The 19,526-nt window shown below is 53.0% G+C and overlaps 3 protein-coding genes across 3 annotated transcripts in view; 2 read left to right on the forward strand and 1 right to left on the reverse strand.

Annotated features, from left to right (window-relative positions):
• The window catches only part of Rab4b (RAB4B, member RAS oncogene family), an 11,756-nt gene extending 10,932 nt beyond the window's left edge, over window positions 1–824 (forward strand). The window contains exon 8 of the mRNA XM_010614450.3: window positions 757–824. The gene's annotated coding sequence lies outside the window, so the exon portion shown is untranslated. The remainder of the gene's footprint in view (window positions 1–756) is intronic.
• A 132-nt stretch (window positions 825–956) lies between these two features.
• Egln2 (egl-9 family hypoxia inducible factor 2) lies at window positions 957–8,384 on the forward strand. The gene is made up of 5 exons (XM_010614452.3): window positions 957–1,822; window positions 6,521–6,640; window positions 7,025–7,161; window positions 7,369–7,436; window positions 7,773–8,384. Exons 1-5 carry the CDS (start codon window positions 977–979, stop codon window positions 7,826–7,828), a joined length of 1,227 nt encoding a protein of 408 aa, XP_010612754.1. The 5' UTR covers window positions 957–976; the 3' UTR covers window positions 7,829–8,384.
• A 5,487-nt stretch (window positions 8,385–13,871) lies between these two features.
• LOC104855625 (cytochrome P450 2F1) overlaps window positions 13,872–19,526 on the reverse strand; it is a 9,590-nt gene continuing 3,935 nt past the window's right edge. The window contains 7 exon segments of the mRNA XM_019206125.2: window positions 13,872–14,054; window positions 15,095–15,236; window positions 15,664–15,851; window positions 16,404–16,545; window positions 16,920–17,096; window positions 17,375–17,516; window positions 17,518–17,528. Coding sequence (XP_019061670.1) covers window positions 13,873–14,054; window positions 15,095–15,236; window positions 15,664–15,851; window positions 16,404–16,545; window positions 16,920–17,096; window positions 17,375–17,516; window positions 17,518–17,528 — 984 coding nt within the window. The 3' untranslated portion in view covers window position 13,872.

Genomic DNA, 19,526 nt, shown 5'->3' on the forward strand with positions numbered 1-19,526 from the left:
GTCGGGGCGGTCCTAGGCCGGCTTCTCTCGCCCTCTGTGCCGGATGGGGCCTTGGGGTCTGCACAGCCGGAGCTTGGGAGTGGGGCGCCTTCTCACTAGTCCGGTCGGCCAGTGCGCGCGCCCTGGGTTGCCGTGGACCCTCCTCTCGGGCCCCCTTCCCCCTGTCCGTCTCCCTCCGGACCTCCCTTCCGTCTGGGTGTGTGTCCGTCCCCCGGAGGCTTCCTCGGGTTGGGCGCAGGTCGACCCTACCCCCCTGTTGGGTCTGGCCGCCTCAGGCCTTCCCTCCGGTCTGTTTTTCTGTCTGTGGGGGCCACATTCTCTTTGTCTGTGGACTCCCCAGTTTCCTCTGCCTCCTGGTCGCTCCCAGCTCAGACTTTCTTGTATCCCCCAGTGTAGATTCGCACTTTTCCGTGTCTCTCGAGCCCCCAGGCGCATCTCTCCTGCTCCTCTCACCCCACACCGTTTGTTTTCTACCCAAACCCCCCCGCTTCTGTGTGGGTACTTTTCCTCCCCCTAAATTACTGTTCTTTGTCTTTGGTCATCTACCTATTTCTTCTGGCTCTTATCCTTCACTGTCCTGTGCTTGTCAGCTGTATCCCTTTAAATTCTCAGAGTTCTCTCTCTCACTTGGCCTCTGGTTGTGGGGGGGTCACTGGGGCCTAGTGTATCCTGGTCATCTTGCTTTTATCTACCTGTCCCTTAGCTTGCCTGTTTCTAGTTGCTCTCATGTCCCTTCTTTTCTTCCTTTCCCTGCAGCAACCTTAAGCATCTAGAGACAACAGCGGACCTGGGGACCAGCAAGCATCCCTAGGGCACAAGAGGAGTTCCTGCTGCCTCGCTCTGCCCTGCCCTGCGCCAAGCCCAGCGACCCCCAGCTGTATCAACTGGAGGAGGAGCAGGAGGAGCAGGAGGCGCTGGGTGGCACCATGGGCCCTGGCCGTGCCCTCCATGCCCGGGGGATGAAGACATTGCTGCCATGGACAGCCCGTGCCAGCCGCAGGCCCTGAATCCGTCTCTCCCTCAGTTGCCGGTGTCTTTGTCCGAGTCCTTGGAGTCCAGCCGGCCCAGGATGGGGGTGGAGAGTTACCTGCCCTGTCCCCTGCTACCCTCCTGCCACCATCCAGGAGTGCCTGGTGAAGCCTCGGCAGGGAGTGGGACCCTCAGAGCCACAGCCACCTCCACCACTGCCAGCCCCCTGCGGGAGGGCTTTGGTGGGCAGGATGGTGGCGAGCTGTGGCCACTGCAGAGTGAGGGTGCTGCAGCACTGGTCACCAAGGAGTGCCAGCGACTGGCAGCCCAGGGTGCCCGGCCTGAGGCCCCAAAACGGAAGTGGGCAGAGGATGGTGGGGATGCTCCTTCACCTGCCAAGCGGTCTTGGGCCAGGCAAGAGAACCAGGAGGCAGAGAGGGAGGGAGGTATGGGCAGTGGCAGTGGCAGCACTAGTAGCAGTAGTGGAGAAGTGGGTGCTAGGCTGAGGGCGGAAGCTCTGCCTTCTGCACCTGAGCGCCTGGCCCTGGATTATATTGTGCCTTGCATGCGGTACTATGGCATCTGCGTCAAGGACAATTTTTTAGGAGCAGCCCTAGGTGGCCGTGTGCTGGCTGAGGTAGAGGCCCTGAGGTGGGGTGGGCGCCTGCGTGATGGGCAGCTAGTGAGCCAGCGGGCCATCCCGCCAAGTAGCATTCGAGGGGACCAGATTGCCTGGGTAGAGGGTCACGAGCCAGGCTGCTGGAGCATCGGTGCCCTCATGGCCCATGTGGACACTGTAATTCGCCATTGTGCTGGGAGGCTGGGCAACTACGTCATCAACGGGCGCACCAAGGTAAGCCTTGGTGGGGGCTTTGTGGGGGGGGGTCGCACCTTTTTTTTTTAAAGACAAGATCTTGCTATATAGGTAGGGCTGACCTTGAACTCACTGTGTAGTCCAGGCTGGTCTTAAATTTGTGGTGATTCTGTTGTCTTATCCTCCTGAGTGTTGGGATTGTAGGCAGCACCAACAAGCCTGGCAGGAGTACTTTTTGTTGAGTATTTGGTGCTCTGACAAGAGTAGCGTTGGGGACAGGCTTCAGTGTCCTCAAAAGGGTTTAGGCAGCTGTAGCTGAGGGGTACATGTATCTGGGAAGAGGGTATTCTGGGGAGGGAGTCTCTCTCCTCTCCATGGGCCTTGATTTATGCACCTGTAAATCAGAAGTTTATCCTGGAGCCACAGTGGTTCTTGACCTTACAGGAATCCTCTTGGAGAACCTGGTGAGAGCTGCTGACCCAGCCCCACACTTGTGTATGGGTTATGGTGGGATTCTTGGCTCCAGGTATTTGTTTAGGGACCCCAGATTGAGCACAGTCAGTGTAGATGGGCTAATGTTTTGGTCTTGTCCATCCCTGTTGCCCTGTCCTCTTGTCTGTCCATGTTCACAGGCGTGTGTTATCATCCTGGTTCTCACATAGGAGAACTTGAAGGTGGGGTGGTGGGGGGAAGGGTTGCAGTGGTGAGGTAATCCTGAAGTTCAGGAGGTGGGTGTTCCCTGCTGTTTTGAGTACCAGTCATGACTATGTTTTGTCCGTGGACCTGTTACAGGATCTGCATTGAAGATGGTGGCATCGTCCAGTTGTTTACCTCCTGGCCCAGCTAGTTTCTTTTCCCATCTTTCCCACCCCTCCTTGTCCTAGTCTTTGTCTTCCATTTCTCTGTCCTGTTTGTTACCTCATTCCCCTCTTGTTTTCTTGTCTCTTCCCTTGCCTTTGTGTCTTTTAATACCCCTACTCGCGCAATAGAGTAGTAGTTTTTAATTACCTTTTGGAGACTGAGCCTTTTTGAGATCTTGCAAAAAGCTATAGACCCTCATGTAAACCAAAGGTTTATTTCCTGGGCGTTCATGGACAATTTGTCAGGGCTTCATAGGTCCCCAGTTGTCTCAAGAACTAGGGCCTGGAGGCCTATATAGGAACCTTTCCAGCCTGCTGACCTGATCATTCTCTTGGGAAGGGGTGAGTCCACAAACTAGGCCTGTGGGAATGCCCGCTGCTTAGTACATGATGCCTAGCTGATGGCATCGGCTTGGAGGCCTATATAGGAACCTTTCCAGCCTGCTGACCTGATCATTCTCTTGGGAAGGGGTGAGTCACACAAACTAGGGGTGAGTCCACAAACTAGGCCTGTGGGAATGCCCGCTGCTTAGTACATGATACCTACATGATACCTAGATGATGGCATCGGCCGGGTTCTGTCGTGTGAGCTGGAGGCTGTGCTCCTGGTGTCCCCTCCTCTCAGGTGCCATCTTGAGTTTTGCTTCTGTGCAACTTTTCCTCTCAGGCTGGCCTGGGGACCAAGGCTCCTTCAGGGTCCAAGCCTATTTCCTCCCCACCCCAGCTGGATTTTGTCCTACTTCCCTCTCCCTCCTGTTATTTGATAGCTGGTGAGGCAGAGCTGGCCCCTCCCTGGCTTGGCCTCTGTGCAGGCAAGATCAGTGTGGCCTCTGGCTCAGCCCTTGCACCCTGGTGACAGTCCTCCATGCAGGAGGGAAGTCGAGAAGAGCTGAGTGGACTAGGGTGATACAGCACCGAGCCTCAGTTTACTCATCCACAGAACAGGAAAACCAGGTTAGGTCCTCACCTAGTTTGTGGCAGATTTGGGAGGGAAAGTTGAAACAGATGGCTTCCCCTTTGGGGCTTCTGGTTCTTACCTAGGTGCTGTTATGGATAGGACCCAGTCTAAAATTGAGGAGGGGAGTTGTTGGCTTTTTAAACACCCTTGGTTGCCCCTACTTCCTGGGGAAGTAAGAACAGGCCAGGTTGGATGGGGAAGGGAGGGAAAGAGCCAGTCCAGTCATTGGATTTCCTCTGCAGCAACGTCAGGCTCCAGGGTCTCAAGGGCAGTGTCTGGGCTTCTCCTTGGATTCTGGAGTGTGGCTGGTGCTGAGGGCGGGTAGAGGTGGTGGCAGTGGAGACAGACAGCAGTGCGGTAACTACCAGTGGTGACCTTGCTGCTCAAGTCATTCCTGAATGGAGTTCTGTTGTACCTTCCCTCTTCTCCCCCGTCCCTTTGCTCAGTTGACCTGGAGCTGAGAGTTCACTCCTCGTGGTGACAAGGACTTCCAGAGGGGGACACCAGAGATGGTCCACCTCATTTGATTTACCCCTTTAGGAGCAGTTTTGCTGAGTCTCTGGCTTCTGAGTTGTATGTGTGTGTGAGGTGTAGGGGTCTTGGCTCACTGTCATCCTTAGTCTCACAGTATTCTGCCTCTTGATTGCCCCTGCCTGTTTGCTGAAGTGGGAGGGGTAGAGAGTAAGATCCCTTGTTCCTCTGCCCCTTGTCCCTGTGGCTGAGGCTTTCCCTCCTGGGATGGGGTTTGGAGGGGTGCTCTCAGTCAGCAGATAGTGCCCTGGGCCCCTGGGTGACAGGCCTGGCCCTGGGGGCTTTTGATGAAGCTGTTTTTGAGACCAGTGCTGGGTAAACAGGTGCCTCATGTTGACAGCAGTGGAGTAGACAACTAGAGGACTTAAAGCGACCTTTGACCTGAGACCTCATAACAAGGAGAGCAGGCGAAAGTGTCCCTGGCAGGTGTGTAGGCTGTGAAGTGGGGAAGAGGTCTGTTGAACTTGAGAGCAGAGTGATGAGGGGCAGAGTACGCTTGTGGCTGTGACTGGGACTTCGTATTTTCTTGGGGTATGTTGAAAACCTGGAGAAAAGGGTCTGTGGCTGCTTTGTGGGGATGGATTGTTGGGGAAAGAGGGTGCACACTGCCCTTCACATGTCCATCCATGTGCAGAGCCAGTGTGATTGTGATTGGAGTCCCATCTGGGGAGGCTTTCTCCTTCTCCAATCGGTGACTCATCAATTGCAGGCCACAAGGCCCACGGCCACATTCTTTTCTCCTGGTAAGTAGTTGTTCTGAGTGCCATCCTGTCTTCAGGGAACAATGAGGGCAAAGTTTTCCCCTTCTGAACCTTGGGGTTTAGGGGCCGGGGTTTTCCTTGAGGGCCCTCTCACATTGTATCCTGATGCTGCCAGACAATCAGTCCTCCACTGCTGGGTGGTCTTTGCTGGTGCCAGTCTCCTGGCCTCTTTCCTGGGTCAGGTTGTGGAGTGGATCAGGTGTATATGTTTGATGCAAAAACAGTCTAACATCCATGTAGGGTGAACTCTGAGAGGAACCTGGGAGGAGGATGAGGGGTTGAATCAGTCTGTCCTGTCTTGGAATCCTTGGCAAGCCTCCTGTTTTGGCGGTATATGCGGATCTGTTTGATCATGAATGTTTATGTTGGGGCTGTCCTGCTGGGCCAGGCCCATGGGTGTAGCTGAGCATTTCTGGGAAGCCTTGGGTAGCAGGATCAAGACAGGTGGTCCCTGACGGGGGGGAAGCTGAAGGGTCCTCATGCTGGCTGATGTCCTATTTGCCTAGTGCCTCATCGATCCCTCCCGGTGGGTTTGGGCACAGAATGGGACAGGGACTTCTCATTCTTTTAATGGTTTCAATTTGTGTTTTGGTTCATCCCAGGCATTTTTGATCTTGTTCAGTGTCCACAACAGCCTGTGAAGTAGTGTTAGTTGCCTCCCATGAGTGAAGAACCTGAGGCAGTGAAATGAAGACACCTCCCTAATGTCACATCTTGTGTGGCAGCCCTAAGAGCTAGGTCTCAGTAGCTCCTTTCCCGCAGAATTGGGTCTGCAAATGTGGCTGGGTTCTTTCTTTTACAGCGCAGTCACCTTCCTATTAACCGGTGGTGACAGACATCTCAGGGCCCTCAGGCAGTGTGATCAGGGCTGGGCTGGGGGAGTATCAGTGTCAGAGTAAACAAGAACTCTGAAGCCAAGACCTGGGGTGAATCCTACCTGTTAGACCTCTAGTGGTCTGGAACTTCCAAAGTTATATTCTCAGAGGGCTTAATGCTACTGCTGCAAACAGGTGTCTATTAGCCCTATTCTTCAGTTGCAGTAGCTGAAGTCTATTCAGGAGATGTGGCTGTCCAGAGTTGTCCAGCAAGCTTGGAATTAGAATTAGATCTTTCTTTCTATCAGGCTTTAGGTTTGGTTCCTGTTCATATGTGTATGGGACAGATGACTTATTTAGTTAAATTCTTTGTAGTCAAGGGCAGAAGTTCTCAGCATAACAATGTCAAACAGTAGAATTATCTGGAGAACCTTTAAACAACACAGGTCCCACGTTAGCCCAAGCCCAGTCCATCAGAACATTGTCAGTGTCCACACATGGTGGGGAGAACCCTGGCCTAGGGCAGTGAGGCTGTGGTCTACATACCAGAAAAATGCTTAAACTGAAATATCTGAGTTGGGATTTGGAGCCTGTCCTGCGGTGGCTTGTCCAGGGTATGGTGAAAAGGCCCTGAAACTGTGGTTTCTGGTGGACTTGGGCTTCAACTTTTGACTGAAATAGGAGAATGTCTTTTGGGGGTTGGAGCCTAGGACACTCAAGAAATAAAAGGGAAGACAACAGTCAGAAAGGGGTGAGCAAGGGTAATAACCACTTCTCAGCTTCAATAAACCACCTTCCTCCATCTCCGCCAGGCCATGGTGGCGTGTTACCCAGGCAACGGACTGGGGTACGTGAGGCATGTTGACAATCCCCACGGCGATGGGCGCTGCATCACCTGTATCTATTACCTGAATCAGAACTGGGATGTTAAGGTAGAGTGTGGAGGTAGGGCAGTATGCATCCACTCCATTCTTCTCGGCTCAGATTCTAGCCAATTCCTCTCAACCCTTGGGGGATGGTTTTACAATCTGTGGGCCCTTTCTCTTAAATGGCACCTCCTCTCTAGCTGACTGTGTGGTGAGAACTCTACTTTCTGGGAAAGGCCTTGGCTGCTTATGAACACACTCCCCCTTTTCCTGTCTTTAGTAGCTTCCTGCCCATCTCCATGGCGATGCACACTCTGGGCTGTCATTCATTTTAGGAGCTGGAGTGGTGGGAGGGAGTGGTGTGTGCTGCACCCCCTGGTGGGCACCTACGCACAATGCAAGGTGCTGCTCCAGGCTGAGCAGATGGCTCATCTTCTGGCCTGTCCCCAGGTGCATGGGGGCCTGCTGCAGATCTTCCCTGAGGGCCGGCCTGTGGTAGCCAACATCGAGCCACTCTTTGACCGGTTGCTCATTTTCTGGTCTGACCGAAGGAACCCTCATGAAGTGAAGCCAGCTTATACCACCAGGTATGACCCATACTTCTAGGGATGTGCTCAGGTGTTCCCCCGTGCCAAGTTTTCTAACCCCCCCATCCCCGTGACTCTGAAATGATGAAATGCTGAGGGCCTGTGTGGGCACAGAAGAAGGTGGCTCAAAAGGGTGGGTAGACTGAATCATTGTGGAGATGGTGACTAGAATTGCAGAAAACTCATCTCAGCTGCCCTGGTCCCCAGGTACGCCATCACTGTCTGGTATTTTGATGCCAAGGAGCGGGCAGCAGCCAAAGACAAGTATCAGCTAGGTATCTGCTTCTTCCTGCCTTGTGTCCCTCCCTACTTCCTGTATTCTTATAGGCCTTAAGCCACCTAGCCACCTCATTATAATACCTCCTCCCATATCTAACACCAGGCTTTGTGCATGCTAGGCAAGCACTGTACTGCTGCGCTACATCCTCATCCCCCTTAGCAGTTTCTTAGTTCTACCACTCATTCATCCTCATTTCTTCCAAGCCAACCTCCTTTTCTTGTACCCCTACCACGAGCCCCATTTCTTCCTGATCCTTTCCCCATCTTCCCAGGTTTCCTTTGGCCTCTTTTTCCCTTCCCTGATGACACATTTTCCTGCCTCTCGCCCTCAGCATCTGGACAGAAAGGTGTCCAGGTACCTGTATCACAGCCGACCACGCCCACCTAGTGGCCAGCCCCAGAGCTGCATGGACCGACTGCTCAACCGACTTCAGGAGAGCCCGGGGCCCTCTCAGCAGCCTGCCAGTCTGGGTGCCTGCTCCTTTTCTGCCTCTGCTGCTGCTTCTGGCTTGCCTCTGTCCCACCTGGTATGGAGGGCTCTGGGCTTCAATGAGGACCAATGAGGAGAGACCTGCTGCCCCATGAGGGGGCTGGGTTGTGACATGGGCAGTAGCCAGTGTTGGGGGCCACCTTTACTGAAGCCGAGAGCCTGTGTTCTGTCCTGTCTGGTCATTACCCCACTGGTTGTGGAGATCTGGGAGGCAGGATTTGGGGTTGAGGTGAGTCATGGCCTCTTGCTGGCATAGGTTTGGGGTTAGAGGGCAGTAGCCCCAAGGCCCAACCAACCCAACTCCTCCAGCCTGGAATGTGAAGTGGCTCCCCAACCCCTTTGGTTATGGCACCTTTCAGATCGGGCCGCTGCTGCTTGGGCAGAGTGAGGTGCTGGGAGGATCATGGGTGTGAAAGTCCTGTCAGCCAAGAAATAAAAGTTTACCTCAAAGCTGCACACAGCGAACTCCCTGTCTGTAATGAGACCTCCTCCACCTACTGGATGGGGTCTTTTTTGAGCAGGGGTTAAGGAGATCTCGGCCTGTGAAACTGCCTTGGCCGAACTCTGGTCCACCAGGCAGAGCTAGAAGGCCAGAGGGACATTGCAGAGGCGAGGGCATGGGGCAGTGAGGTTATGGGCGGGCTCTCCACAGGGAACGGAACTTGTGCAGGGTGACTGTAAACATGAGGAAGATCTCCGAGCAGGCCAGGCTTGCATCCAGGCACATCTGCTTTTTGGGGGATGTGGATACATGGTGAGCCCCTAATGTCCCCCGGGCCAGTCCACGTTGGTCCCTTCCCTATGGGTCGGGAAGTTGGCATTAAAGGAAACTGGGTCTTTGAATTGGGTGGGGTCTTAGTGCAAAGATGAAAGTTCAGGAATCATGAAGGTGCCTTAGGGGAGTGTACAGCTCTGTAAAAGCTTTGTATTTGTTTTGAGATTGGGTCTTGGTATGTTGCCCAGACTGTCCTGCTACTCCTGGACTCAAAGATTGTGCTTCAGTTTCTTGAGTAGCTGGGATTACAGGTAGGCTGCCTTTCTCCAGGATGCTGATCGTGCTTCACCTATCACTTCCCTGACCCATTCAGGCTGATCTGGAGTAGGTGCCTATGCTCCTGGCTCTGGGGCTCCCCCATCACAGCCCAGGCTTTGTATGCAACTGTGGCAGAGAATGGCCCCAGGGGTGTGCAGCCCTGGTGAGGGTGTGTGGCAGCCTTAGTGGCAGCATGCAGTGAAACACTGGGTCTGTGTTGGTTTAGAGCGTGTGCACGACTTGTTCAGGGTGGCTCTTGAGCCACCTAAGAAGAGATCACCTGTAGTCAACACTGGCATCTCCTGGAAGTGGCTTGCTGGCTCCTGCCTCTGCAGGCAGAGAGCTACTTCCAGTTCTGGGTGTCTACTGGTGGGCAGCATGGATCGTATGGAAGGTGGCAGGAGCTTACACAAGGAAGCAGTTGGTGAAACCGTGAGTCTCTTCAGACTACCTCGCCTGCCGGTGTCACTAGATTTGCTCAGACATGAAGACTTGGAGATCTTTGAGAAGCCCCAGAAACCAGTCCAAGAGAGAGGGGAAAGTGTACATTTGGGGAAACAATTGTTTTTTTTTTTGTAGTACTGTGGATCAAACTTGGGCAGCAGAACCACTGAGCTGAATCCTGGACCAGGGAAACCGAATTTTAATAGGGTTTTGAGCAATGTTGCTAGGCCTTTGTTTCCCAATGGGGAGATTGGGTCATGACTGTGCTTCCGTTTCAAGAACTTTTTTTTTTCTTAGGGTCTGGGGATTTAGCTCAGTGGTTCCACTGCCTGCTTCACAAGTGCAAGGCCCCAGTACCAAAAAAAAATTCAGATTTTTTTTTGAGACAAGCTTGTTATGTAGTTCAGGTTGGCCTTGAAGTCACTGTAGCCCAGGCTGGCCCCAAACCTGAGTGGAGCCTCCTGCCTCAGTTTGCCAAGTCCTGGGATTATGGGTGTGTGCCACCATGTACGAACCATTTCAAGAAGCTAAGACCCATTCTAATGGTCCATCATGGGCAGGGCTGTATGCTCATATTTATCATACACATAGGAGACAGTGGAGCCAGCTCTCACCACATCTGGAATGGATGATGTGGAAATTGTAACTTAAGGGCTTCACAGCTGGGTGTGCTGGTGCACACCTGTAAGGCAGGAGGATAGGTTTGCCGCAAGTTTGAGGCCAGCCTCAAGTACATAGTGAGATCCTGTTCCCCCCCCCCAAAAAAGGGGAAGGCTGGGGAATTGGCCATTCCTCATCTGGGAAGCACCCAGTCACTGACTGCACACTTTTTAGGTTCTTGAACTCTAGGAAACTCCAGGAGCCAACTTCCTCTCAGTTCGCGTTTCTTTACCAGACTCCCTAGTTACCAGCCTTGGTCTTACCCACACATTGAACCCACCTTTGCTGGTCCTAATCTCTGACCTGTGTCTGCTCTTTAAAGCTCTGACTCAGGCTCTTTCCTTCTGTCTGCACCATAAACCTCAGTTGGACTCCTCTGCTTTAGCTCTGTCCCACAGTTTGCCCTTGCTGGCTTTGAATTCTCTTGTTAGGCCTTACCCCATATTCCCAGCTCCACTCTGTCTGCCCAGACTGGCAGGTCTGAGTCCTCGCTTCCATCTCCTAGGCCTCACCATCTCCATGTAAGAAGTGTTCCCAAACCACTGAGGCTCAGAAGCTAGAGAATGTATCTGTATGTGGTACTAACGTATCCTGTAGCCCTCAGCATCGGTGCAGTGTGCAGTCCCAGCCACACCGATTGCGGCACCAGTGGCAGGAGAGCTGCGAGGATCTGGTGTCCAGAAGGACCCGATCCCTTGCTCCACAGCCTTCCTCTTCCTCGTCCCTTAGCTCAGCTGTCTTCATTCAGTGAACTAGGAGTTCTATCCCCCAACCCTACTTGCATGCACCCCGAATTCTGTTTCCCCATCTACTTCCTGGGCCGCCTCCAAGAGTGCAGGGTTCAGTCTCCCAGACATCAGCTGCAGCAAGTTCTCCTGCCCTGGTAGCGCTGTAGGCATGAGGGTGAGCATCTGCTCCTGAGCACCTCAGCCCAGACCCAGCACAAGCAGGAGCGTTAGGAGCTGCAGCAGCTGCGCTGGGATCATCGTGCCTGAGAGCTTCCATGCTGGTGTCCCTTAACCGTGATTTCATTTCTGTGGGTTTTGTGTTGGAGCAGGGCAAACTGGAAGGGCGAGTGCCTGTTAGCTGCCCATCCCCAAACAAGGCCCCCCAATCCTCAGTCCTGGTGCTTATGCGCCCTGCCTGGCTCCCCTGCTGCTGCATGTGCACCTGCATGAGTGCTTTCTCAGTAGGCACCACTATCAGGCCAGGTCGTGATGGACAGACATCCCTTGTGGGGCACCGGCTGCAGGGGTGTGGGCCTGCATGGGTGGGGCCGAGTCAGTACCAAACTGCTCCTGAATGTGGTCCACCTTGTGCCCCTCCCTGTCCTTCCAGGTGCAGCCTTCCTGCCTGGTGTGGGTGCCGCAGAGTGGGAGTGTCTTAGCATTTATGTTGATCTCACTGTCTTGTCTCAGAGTCCTCCTCACTCCCAGTCTGTTTCTCTGCTCATCTTTCTCTCCCTACTGCGCCCTTTCTCTCTTGTTGCCTCTGTCATGTCCTCATCGTCCTCAGAATATCTGTCCCCACTCTGTCTTGACCTCACTCTCCTCTGCAGGTTCTTCCGACCTGTTAGCTTGTCTGCCTGCCTTTTCTGTTTTCCTTTTTCCCTTTCCCCCTTTCCTTTTCCTCCTTTTTCTTGGGATTCAACCCAGCACCTTTGCACTGAGCTGCATCCCAGCCCTCTCCCCCACTTTTTTGAGACAAGGTCTTGCTAAATTGCCCAGAGTAGGCTGAAACCCATGATCCACATGCCTCGACCTGCAGAGTGCTGGGATTGCAGTGTGGCCCCCTCCCTGGCTCCTGTCAGCTGTGCCCTCTCTGACCCCACCCCAACCCTGTGGGTCAGGCTCTGTGATGGGTCTTCTGTTTTTGGGTCTCTGGCTTTCTCTCCAACTCCTGGCTCTTCCCTCTTTTCTCTTGACTGGGGGCTGCCCTCTGGAATGCCAGCTCCTCAGGAGTCAAGATTTTTGTGGGTGTGGTGACATAAATCTGTAATTCTAGCACTCTGGGAGGCTGAGGCTGGAGGATAGTGTAAGACAGCTCAGTCCTGACAACTTTACAACTTTGTGAGACCCTGCCTGAAAATAAAAGGGCTGGTGATGTATCTCAGGTATGGATAAATAAATAAAATATTCATCTTGCTCATATCTTTACCCCAGCACCTAAAACAGTGGTCAGCACATATGTGCTCAGTAAATAGTTGCATTTGAGTGAGTGTGCAACTTTCATCCTTCCAGTTTCCACCTCAAATTTTTTTGTTCTATCTCCGCAGCCCACATCTTCCTTTTCTTCTTTCTCTCAAGTCTCTCATCTTGCCTCATCCCCAGCCCTTTTAGTTTTGAGGGTTTCCCTAAGTTGCCCAGGCTAGCTTTGAACTTGTGATTCTCTTGCCTGCCTCAGCCTCCTGAGTAGCTGGGTTTACAGGCATGGGCCACTGTACCTGGTTTCAGTCCCTCTCTTAATTTGTTTCTGTATTAGAAGCTCCTTGTCTTCCCTCTCCCTTGAAATCTGTCTTTTCTCAGTGACTCTCTATTCCTGTCACACTTTTTCTTTGTATCATTCTCCATCTTTGGTTTTCGAGGTCTTTCCCTGCTGTCCCCTCTTCTTGCCTGTCTCTCTTCTGTATCTCCATCTGTTTCTCTTTGCCGTCTCCCCATCTGCCTGAGTACCTGGTTGATGCCTGCTGCAGACTGGTCCACCTGTGGGGATTGAGGAGCTGTGTGCTTCACCTGGCCAGCACCATGTCTCAGCTCCTGATGCCTCTCTAGCGAGCAAAGCTCCGGTCAGTAGGATACCATCTTAACCCCCACAGGAAGGAATTGCAGGCCAAAGGGATGGTCCAGCAAGAGGAGTGGGGGTGTGGACAGTCTGCCTTACTCATCTGCCCCATTCTTTGCCCTCCTGTGATTTTTTTTTGTTTTTGTTTTTTGGTACCCGGGATTGAACTCTCCTGTGCATTTGAGGCAGGCGGCAGAACCACTGAGCTACGTCAAGTCCCTGGCCCTTCTGTGATGTTTCTCTTCCTACCACTTCCCACCCCTCTCCCAACCTCATTCTGTCCCTCCCTCCTCCTGTCCCCACTGTTCTGACAGTATCTTTCTCTTGTCTCTGACTTGTGAGATTGAAAGGTAGTGGTCCCGAGCCCAGTGTCTGGGCCCAGATTGCTGAGGTCCAGGCTCTACCCATCCTTGCTATGTGATCTCAGACAATTCACCTCACCTGCCCTAGCCTCAGTTCACTCACCTGTAAACGTGATAAAAATACTGCTTTGCCTCACGGAGAATTAAATGAAACCTTTAGAACAGTGTGAATAGGAAGCAGAATCTTTTCTCAGGCCTTCACAATCTTGCTTACATCTCTCACGGACTTCTGTTTGGTCTCTCCGGGCTGCCTTGTCTCCATTCTCCAGGATACCAGGAAAAGTGCTACTGTGCTTCCTGCAGGCGATGGTACAGCTAGTCACAGGTGTCTTCCCCTCTGCAGCCTCTCTCACCACCCCGAGACTTTCCTGCTTCGTTAATCAGCCCAGACAGGTTTGATTCTTACGGAGATTATTTGCTAGAAAATGATACAAAGAGCCCAGAAAAAGTCGTGTCACCTATCAAGCTCTGTTTGTACAAGACACCCATCCCATTCCCTGTTTTTTTTTTCGTGTGCAGGTGGGACTCATGTAGGAGGGATGAAGGACGGGCACGTGGCAGGCCCAGGGTGCAGGGAAGAGGCCCACAGCGAGGCAGATGAGGGCCCCTGTGGCCCAGCGCGCCGCCTGGCAGCTCACAGGCCAACCCGGAAGGTCTGGGCGTCAGCGCATGCTCATGCGCATCTCGAAGGGCCGCGGCACCTTGCCCAGACCGCTGCTGAGCGGGGTCAGGTCGATGTCCTCGGGCGCCGCCAGCGGTTGCAATGTGAAGTTCTGCAGGATGGCGGTGAAGAAGAGGAAGAGCTCCTTGCGTGCCAGTGGCTCGCCCAAGCACAGTCGGCGCCCTGCGGGGCGGGCAGTGGGGCAGTGAGATAAGAGGGGGAACGGCTGCACCCAGATCCTCAGGGGGAAACCCGATATGAAGACAATGGTGGGGGACATCACAGACCCATCTAAAGGTCTGGAGAAGAAAGATGCTCTAAATAATGGTAAAGCAGAACAAACTGGGCAACAGGCGCAAGGCCTGGTTCACACCCTGGCTCTGTCAAGGCTGCTTTTGTGCTCTTGGGAATTTCTGAGTATTCGAAATGGAGATGATGCTAGTGCCTCGTGAAGTTGTGAATAGTAAATACAGGTAAGGCTGTGAGAATGTGGCCAGGCGTGGTGGCGCACGTCTGTAATCCTACCACGGGAGGCTGAGGCAGGAGGATTGCCATGAGTTTTAGGTCAAAAACCAGACAAAACAAAAAGCAGTGATTCTTAGGTAGTTCTTTGTGTTGTGCACTCTCTAAGCTCCTACTTAAATCCTGCTCTTAATCCTCCTAACAATTCCAAAAGATGAGTGTAGTTTATAGATGTAGAAATTGAGACTCAGGGGCCGGGGATTTAGCCCTGTGGTTCCAGCACCTGCCTCACAAGCACAAGGACCGATTTCGATCCACGGTAACAAAAAAAATTGAGACTCGAGAAGTGAAGTAACATCCAAGACCACACAGCTCTCCAGGTCTTGGCCACTACCTTTGCAACTTCTCAGAGGCAGCCTGTGGCATAGAGTAGGCAATATGTGAATGTACCACTTATTACCCCCCCCAAACCCCTGCTACTGAGTAAACAAGGATTGTTTTCCAGCAGAGCAGAGCCAAGAAAAACTGGAGCCACATCAACTGCACCACCTAGCGGAGAGTCTGCCGATGAACATTCTCAAGTGAAATAGTTCATCTACCTCCCCACCTCTTCCCTCGGATTAATCATGATTTACCCAGGAACAGAGTTGGGAGAGGGAATGAAGGAATGAATGAATGTCTCTGTGCACCCAAAACTGAGCTGAGAAGTTTGGTGAAATTAGGGTTAGGGTTAAAATAACAAAACTGATTCCTGCCCTCACCAGCTGAGAAGGGCATGAAGGCAGGGCTCTTCTTGAAGGACTGATTGGCATCCAGGAAATGCTCGGGGTTGAACTCCTGGGGCTTCAGGAACTGGCTGGGGTCATAGTGCACAGTGTTGAGGAGGGTGATGACATCCGTGCCCTGTGGGCGAGAGGGTGATGTTAGGGTGATGAGCAGCTGGCTGGGATGTTTCCAAAAACGGTTTCTACTCTACAGGTCCGAGGTCCTAGGATAGGCCAGGGGGGTGGGGCGGGACGTAGGACTCGATCTGGGGTTCCCGCTGAGGGCAGTGGCCCCAGGAATTCTCAGGATGAAGTCCCAGGCCCCAGGGATTCTGGAGAGGGGTCTAGAAAGGGGAGTGGTGATAGGGCAGAGGTATGGAGTTTGGGACAGGATCCAGTCCACTGTGGTGTGGTGTCGGGTCCTGAGAGGGGCCTGTGATTCTGGATTTAAGAATCTCAGATAAATGTCCATTGCTAGGGCCTGGGGAGCCGATCGCTAGGCCCTAGGGTACCCCTTGCCAACGAGTGTGAGTTGCCTGATGTCGTTTGCCAGGTGTTTAGCACACCTTGGGTAGCAGGAAGCCGCGGAAGGCCGTGTCTCGAGTGACGCGGTGGGGCAAATTCATGGGGATGATGTCTGCGAAGCGCTGCACCTCGTGGATCACCGCGTCAGTGTAAGGCATGGCCGCGCGGTCGTCCAGCGACGGCAGCCGGGAGTGCCCCACCACTCTGTCGATCTCCTCCTGCACGCGAGCTGCGGGTGGAGGGGCGGAAGGTGGAGCGGGAGGGGAGGGGACCCGCGGCGCTGAGGGACTGGGACTGGCTTAGCGCGCGCGGGTGGAGCGATCTAGCCCAGCCTCCCTGCGCCAGGCCCGCGCAGGGGGCGTGTAGTGCTCGGCCAGAGCTCCGGAAGGAGCGCGAACGCTGGCTGGTGCAGGACTGCAAAGCAGGGGTCGTGCGGCGGGGCTTCAGGGCGCCTAGGACCCAGGTCCCGACAGGACTCGAGAGGGGCTTCTGGGAATCCAACAGGTGAGCTGTGAGGGAGGGCTGGAGGCTCGGCGAGCGAGGCGGTGGGGTCGGGATATGCAGCAGGGGTTAGGGTCCTGGACGGGCAGGGTGTGTGGCGCTCAGGACTCGGGCGGCGTGGGCAGTTTCAAGGCTCTGTGGGCGGGATCCGCGCCCGCTACTGTGGGTACCCTACAGCCCTGTAGGTGGGATCTGCCTCCGTGTGGGTTTGGCGGGGCAACCTAGGCCTTGCTCGGGGCTGCTTCAGGTGAGTCTCGGGGCTGATGAGCCGCAGGCACACCTTGCACTTTCGGGTACTTCATAAGTATGAGGAAGGCGTGGCGCAGCGTGATGCCCACCGTCTCGGTGCCCCCAAAGATCAGGTTGTGTGTGGTCATCAGCAGGGTATCCATGTAGAAGTGGCTTAACGGGTCCTGCTTCTCCTGGCGTGTTTGAGGGGTGCAGATATGAGCCGGGGCCTGAGGCTGAGCGACACGCTCGCCGTGTCCGGGTGCCAGTCCGGCCCCTCCTCTGATCAGCTTCCCTACCTCGGGGAGCTGGGGAGCGTGGAAGGGCTGGGTAGGGAGGGAAAATCTAGGAGGCAGGGCCCGATTAACATTTTGGGCAGGGCTTTAACAACTTTTTAATGAGTTAATTGTTGGTGGCTCCGGCAAGCGTCCAGCAAAACCAGCCGCCTTAGCTTTTCCTGGATTAAGTCCCCAGCCCCGTTCAATCTAGGGCCCTTTTTGGGTTTGAGGTCCGAGCAGCAGGAAGGCTTTGGGTCAGACCAGAAGTGAGACTTCCAGGCAGGGCTTACCTGTGCCATCTTGGTGAGGAAACAGTCGATGAAGTCCCGGGGAGAACTGGGGTCTAGGGAGGCCTGGTGTTCGCGGACGCTGCAAGCGATGAGCTCTTTCATGCGGCCGAAGTTCTGGAATATTCGTCGGTGTGGCCCGGGCAACCAGTCCAGGAGGGCCGGGAAGATAGTGTACAGCTGGGGACCAGCAGAGTTGGAGAGGCTTGGAGGAGCCGGCAGGGCGTGTGTTCAGGAGTAGGGGGGCGCAAGGCAAGTGCTGGGTCAAGTAATCGGGGAGCAGGTCTGAAGGAGGGATGGAGGGGGCGGGGCTGGCGCCCGGAGGATGGGTGGAGGCGGTCTGAAGCCGGGGTGTGTGTGTGTGTGTGTGTGTGTGTGTGTGTCACATTTTCTTTCCCACCAGCTGTTTCCTGTTAGCCGCAGGACCCCGTTCACCCCACTGAACTCAGTCTACTGACCTCGCCCCAAGACGAGCTCATGATTTGGAAGTTGTCGTTGATGAGCTGGATAATGTTGAGCAGCCGGTCATCATCATAGTGGAAGCGGCTGCCGAAGACCACCGAACATACAATGTTGCACACCGAGCGGCTCAGCATAAACGGGATTGAAGGGCTTGCCTGAGGGTGAGGGGCGGAATGGGTCAGCTCAGTATGCAACCACTAGTCCACACGCAGGCACAGCCCCAATTGGTAGTGTCTGACCCAACCAGGACAACTGTCCTGAGGCACAGGCTCCCGAACAGGGCCACCCATTATGCTGCATCCCACCACCCCAAGAACCCACACAACTGTAGTACACCAGTAAACACACCAGAACAGGCTGGTCTTGGTGACAAAACCCAACACCTTAGCGAGCAGTGATAAGCAGGCAGAACACAGAACAACACAGCAACAAAACACTCCGTAAATACCACCACAGTACTTGCCAATACACTCAATTATGGGTACAGGGACCTAACAGCCCCCTGAGAAATATTCCTGTACGTGGTGACAAGGTACACACAATAACCAGTGTGGAGTGACACCCTTCAGCAACACGATACCGAATGAGTCTGCCGCAGACGGTAGAACTCTCATAACACACAACCTGGCAGAAGGGTTGACACACAATACAACAACATGGGCAGTGCAGCAGTGACTGACAACACTACAGCCTTAGAGCCCACACAGCTGGGTGGGGTGGCCTAATTTCAGCACTTGGGAGGCTGAGGAAGGGGGATCATAAATTCAGGACTAGCCTGGCTTCAAGGCCAGCCTGGACTGCCTAGTGAGAACTTGTGTCCAAAATCTAAATTTAAAAAAAAAAGGAAAGCGCCCACAGAAACACAGCTAACACCCAGTTATGCAAAGGCAGAGCACAGGAAACAAAGCAACACAGTGGCTAAGAAAGCACAGTCAAGAAAACCAGGTCTGATGTTGTACTCAGTTTGAACCCTGGTTCAGCCTCCTAATCTTTTTTTTTTTTTTTTTTTTTTTTTTTTTTTTTTTTTTTTTTTTTTTTTTTTGGTACTGGCAATTAAACTCAGGTCCTTACGCTTGCAAGGCAGGCCACCGAACCGCTGAGGTAAATCCCTGGCCCTCAGCCTCCTAATCTTGATGTGACCTGGCCAACTGAATTTTCTTCTCTGGGCCTCAGTTTTCTCATCTGTAAAATGGGTTGATGCCAGTCCTCTCCTCATGGGGCTGTTGTAAGGAGACAGTGGGAAGGCCTTAGGTGAGGCCTGACCCATTAGGAGACTGTCACAAACCATGGTCCTGCAGTAAATTGAATAATGGCCCCACAAAGATAGCTGCATCCCTGTCGTTAGAACCTGTGCATAGAAGCTTTTACTTTACATGGAAAAAGGGACTTTGTAAAATGCAGTGAAGGATTCTGAGATGGGAAGATTACTGTAGATTATTCAGGTGGGCCCAATGTGATCACAGAGTCCTTCTAAAATTAAGAAAAGGTAACATGATGATGGAGGGCAGCTGGAAGAGTGGAAGCTACCATCTTTCTGGCTCAGAACATAGAGGAAGGGACCAGGAGCCACTAGCCTCCCAAGCTAGAAAAAGTGACACTAGGTATCTTCCCCCAGATCCTCCCACATGAATTTACTACTGTTGACCCAGTTTTTATTCTGGGCCTACTGAACTATAAGAGTATACATTATGGTTTTTTTGTTTTTTGTACCCAAAATTGAACTCAGGATCTTGTGCTTGCGAGGCAGGCAGTGGCACCACTGAGCCAAATCCCTGGCCCTAAATCTATGTTATATTGAGCCACTACATTTGTGGAAAGTTTTTTTTTTTTTTTAATATTTTGAGACAGGGTTTCACTATTCAGTTCAGACTGGTCTTGAACTCACTATGTAATGCAGGCTGGCCTCAAATTTGTGGCAATCCTCCTGCCTCAGCCTCCCAAGTGCTTGATTTATAGGCATGCACCACCACACTTGGCTTTATGGAAATTTTTTTGCAGTAGCAATAAGAAATGAGTATATGCAGCTGTCACGATTTCACTTGTATCATTTAATTCCTTCAATATCACCTGACATAATAATACTATTATAATATTATAATTATATAATATATAATTATTAATAATAAAATATATAATTAATTAATAATC

Source organism: Fukomys damarensis, unplaced genomic scaffold (genome assembly GCF_012274545.1).
Source record: "Fukomys damarensis isolate Sample0158 unplaced genomic scaffold, DMR_v1.0_HiC HiC_scaffold_19, whole genome shotgun sequence".
NCBI classification, from domain to species: Eukaryota; Metazoa; Chordata; class Mammalia; order Rodentia; family Bathyergidae; genus Fukomys; species Fukomys damarensis.

Excerpts from the sequence above, each read along its gene's own strand:
- Egln2 (XM_010614452.3), top strand. The coding sequence starts at position 977 with ATGGACAGCCCGTGCCAGCCGCAGGCCCTGAATCCGTCTCTCCCTCAG. Across the intron at positions 6,641-7,024 it reads ATCAGAACTGGGATGTTAAG|GTGCATGGGGGCCTGCTGCA; the intron begins GTAGAGTGTGGA and ends GCCTGTCCCCAG. Across the intron at positions 7,162-7,368 it reads AAGCCAGCTTATACCACCAG|GTACGCCATCACTGTCTGGT; the intron begins GTATGACCCATA and ends CCTGGTCCCCAG.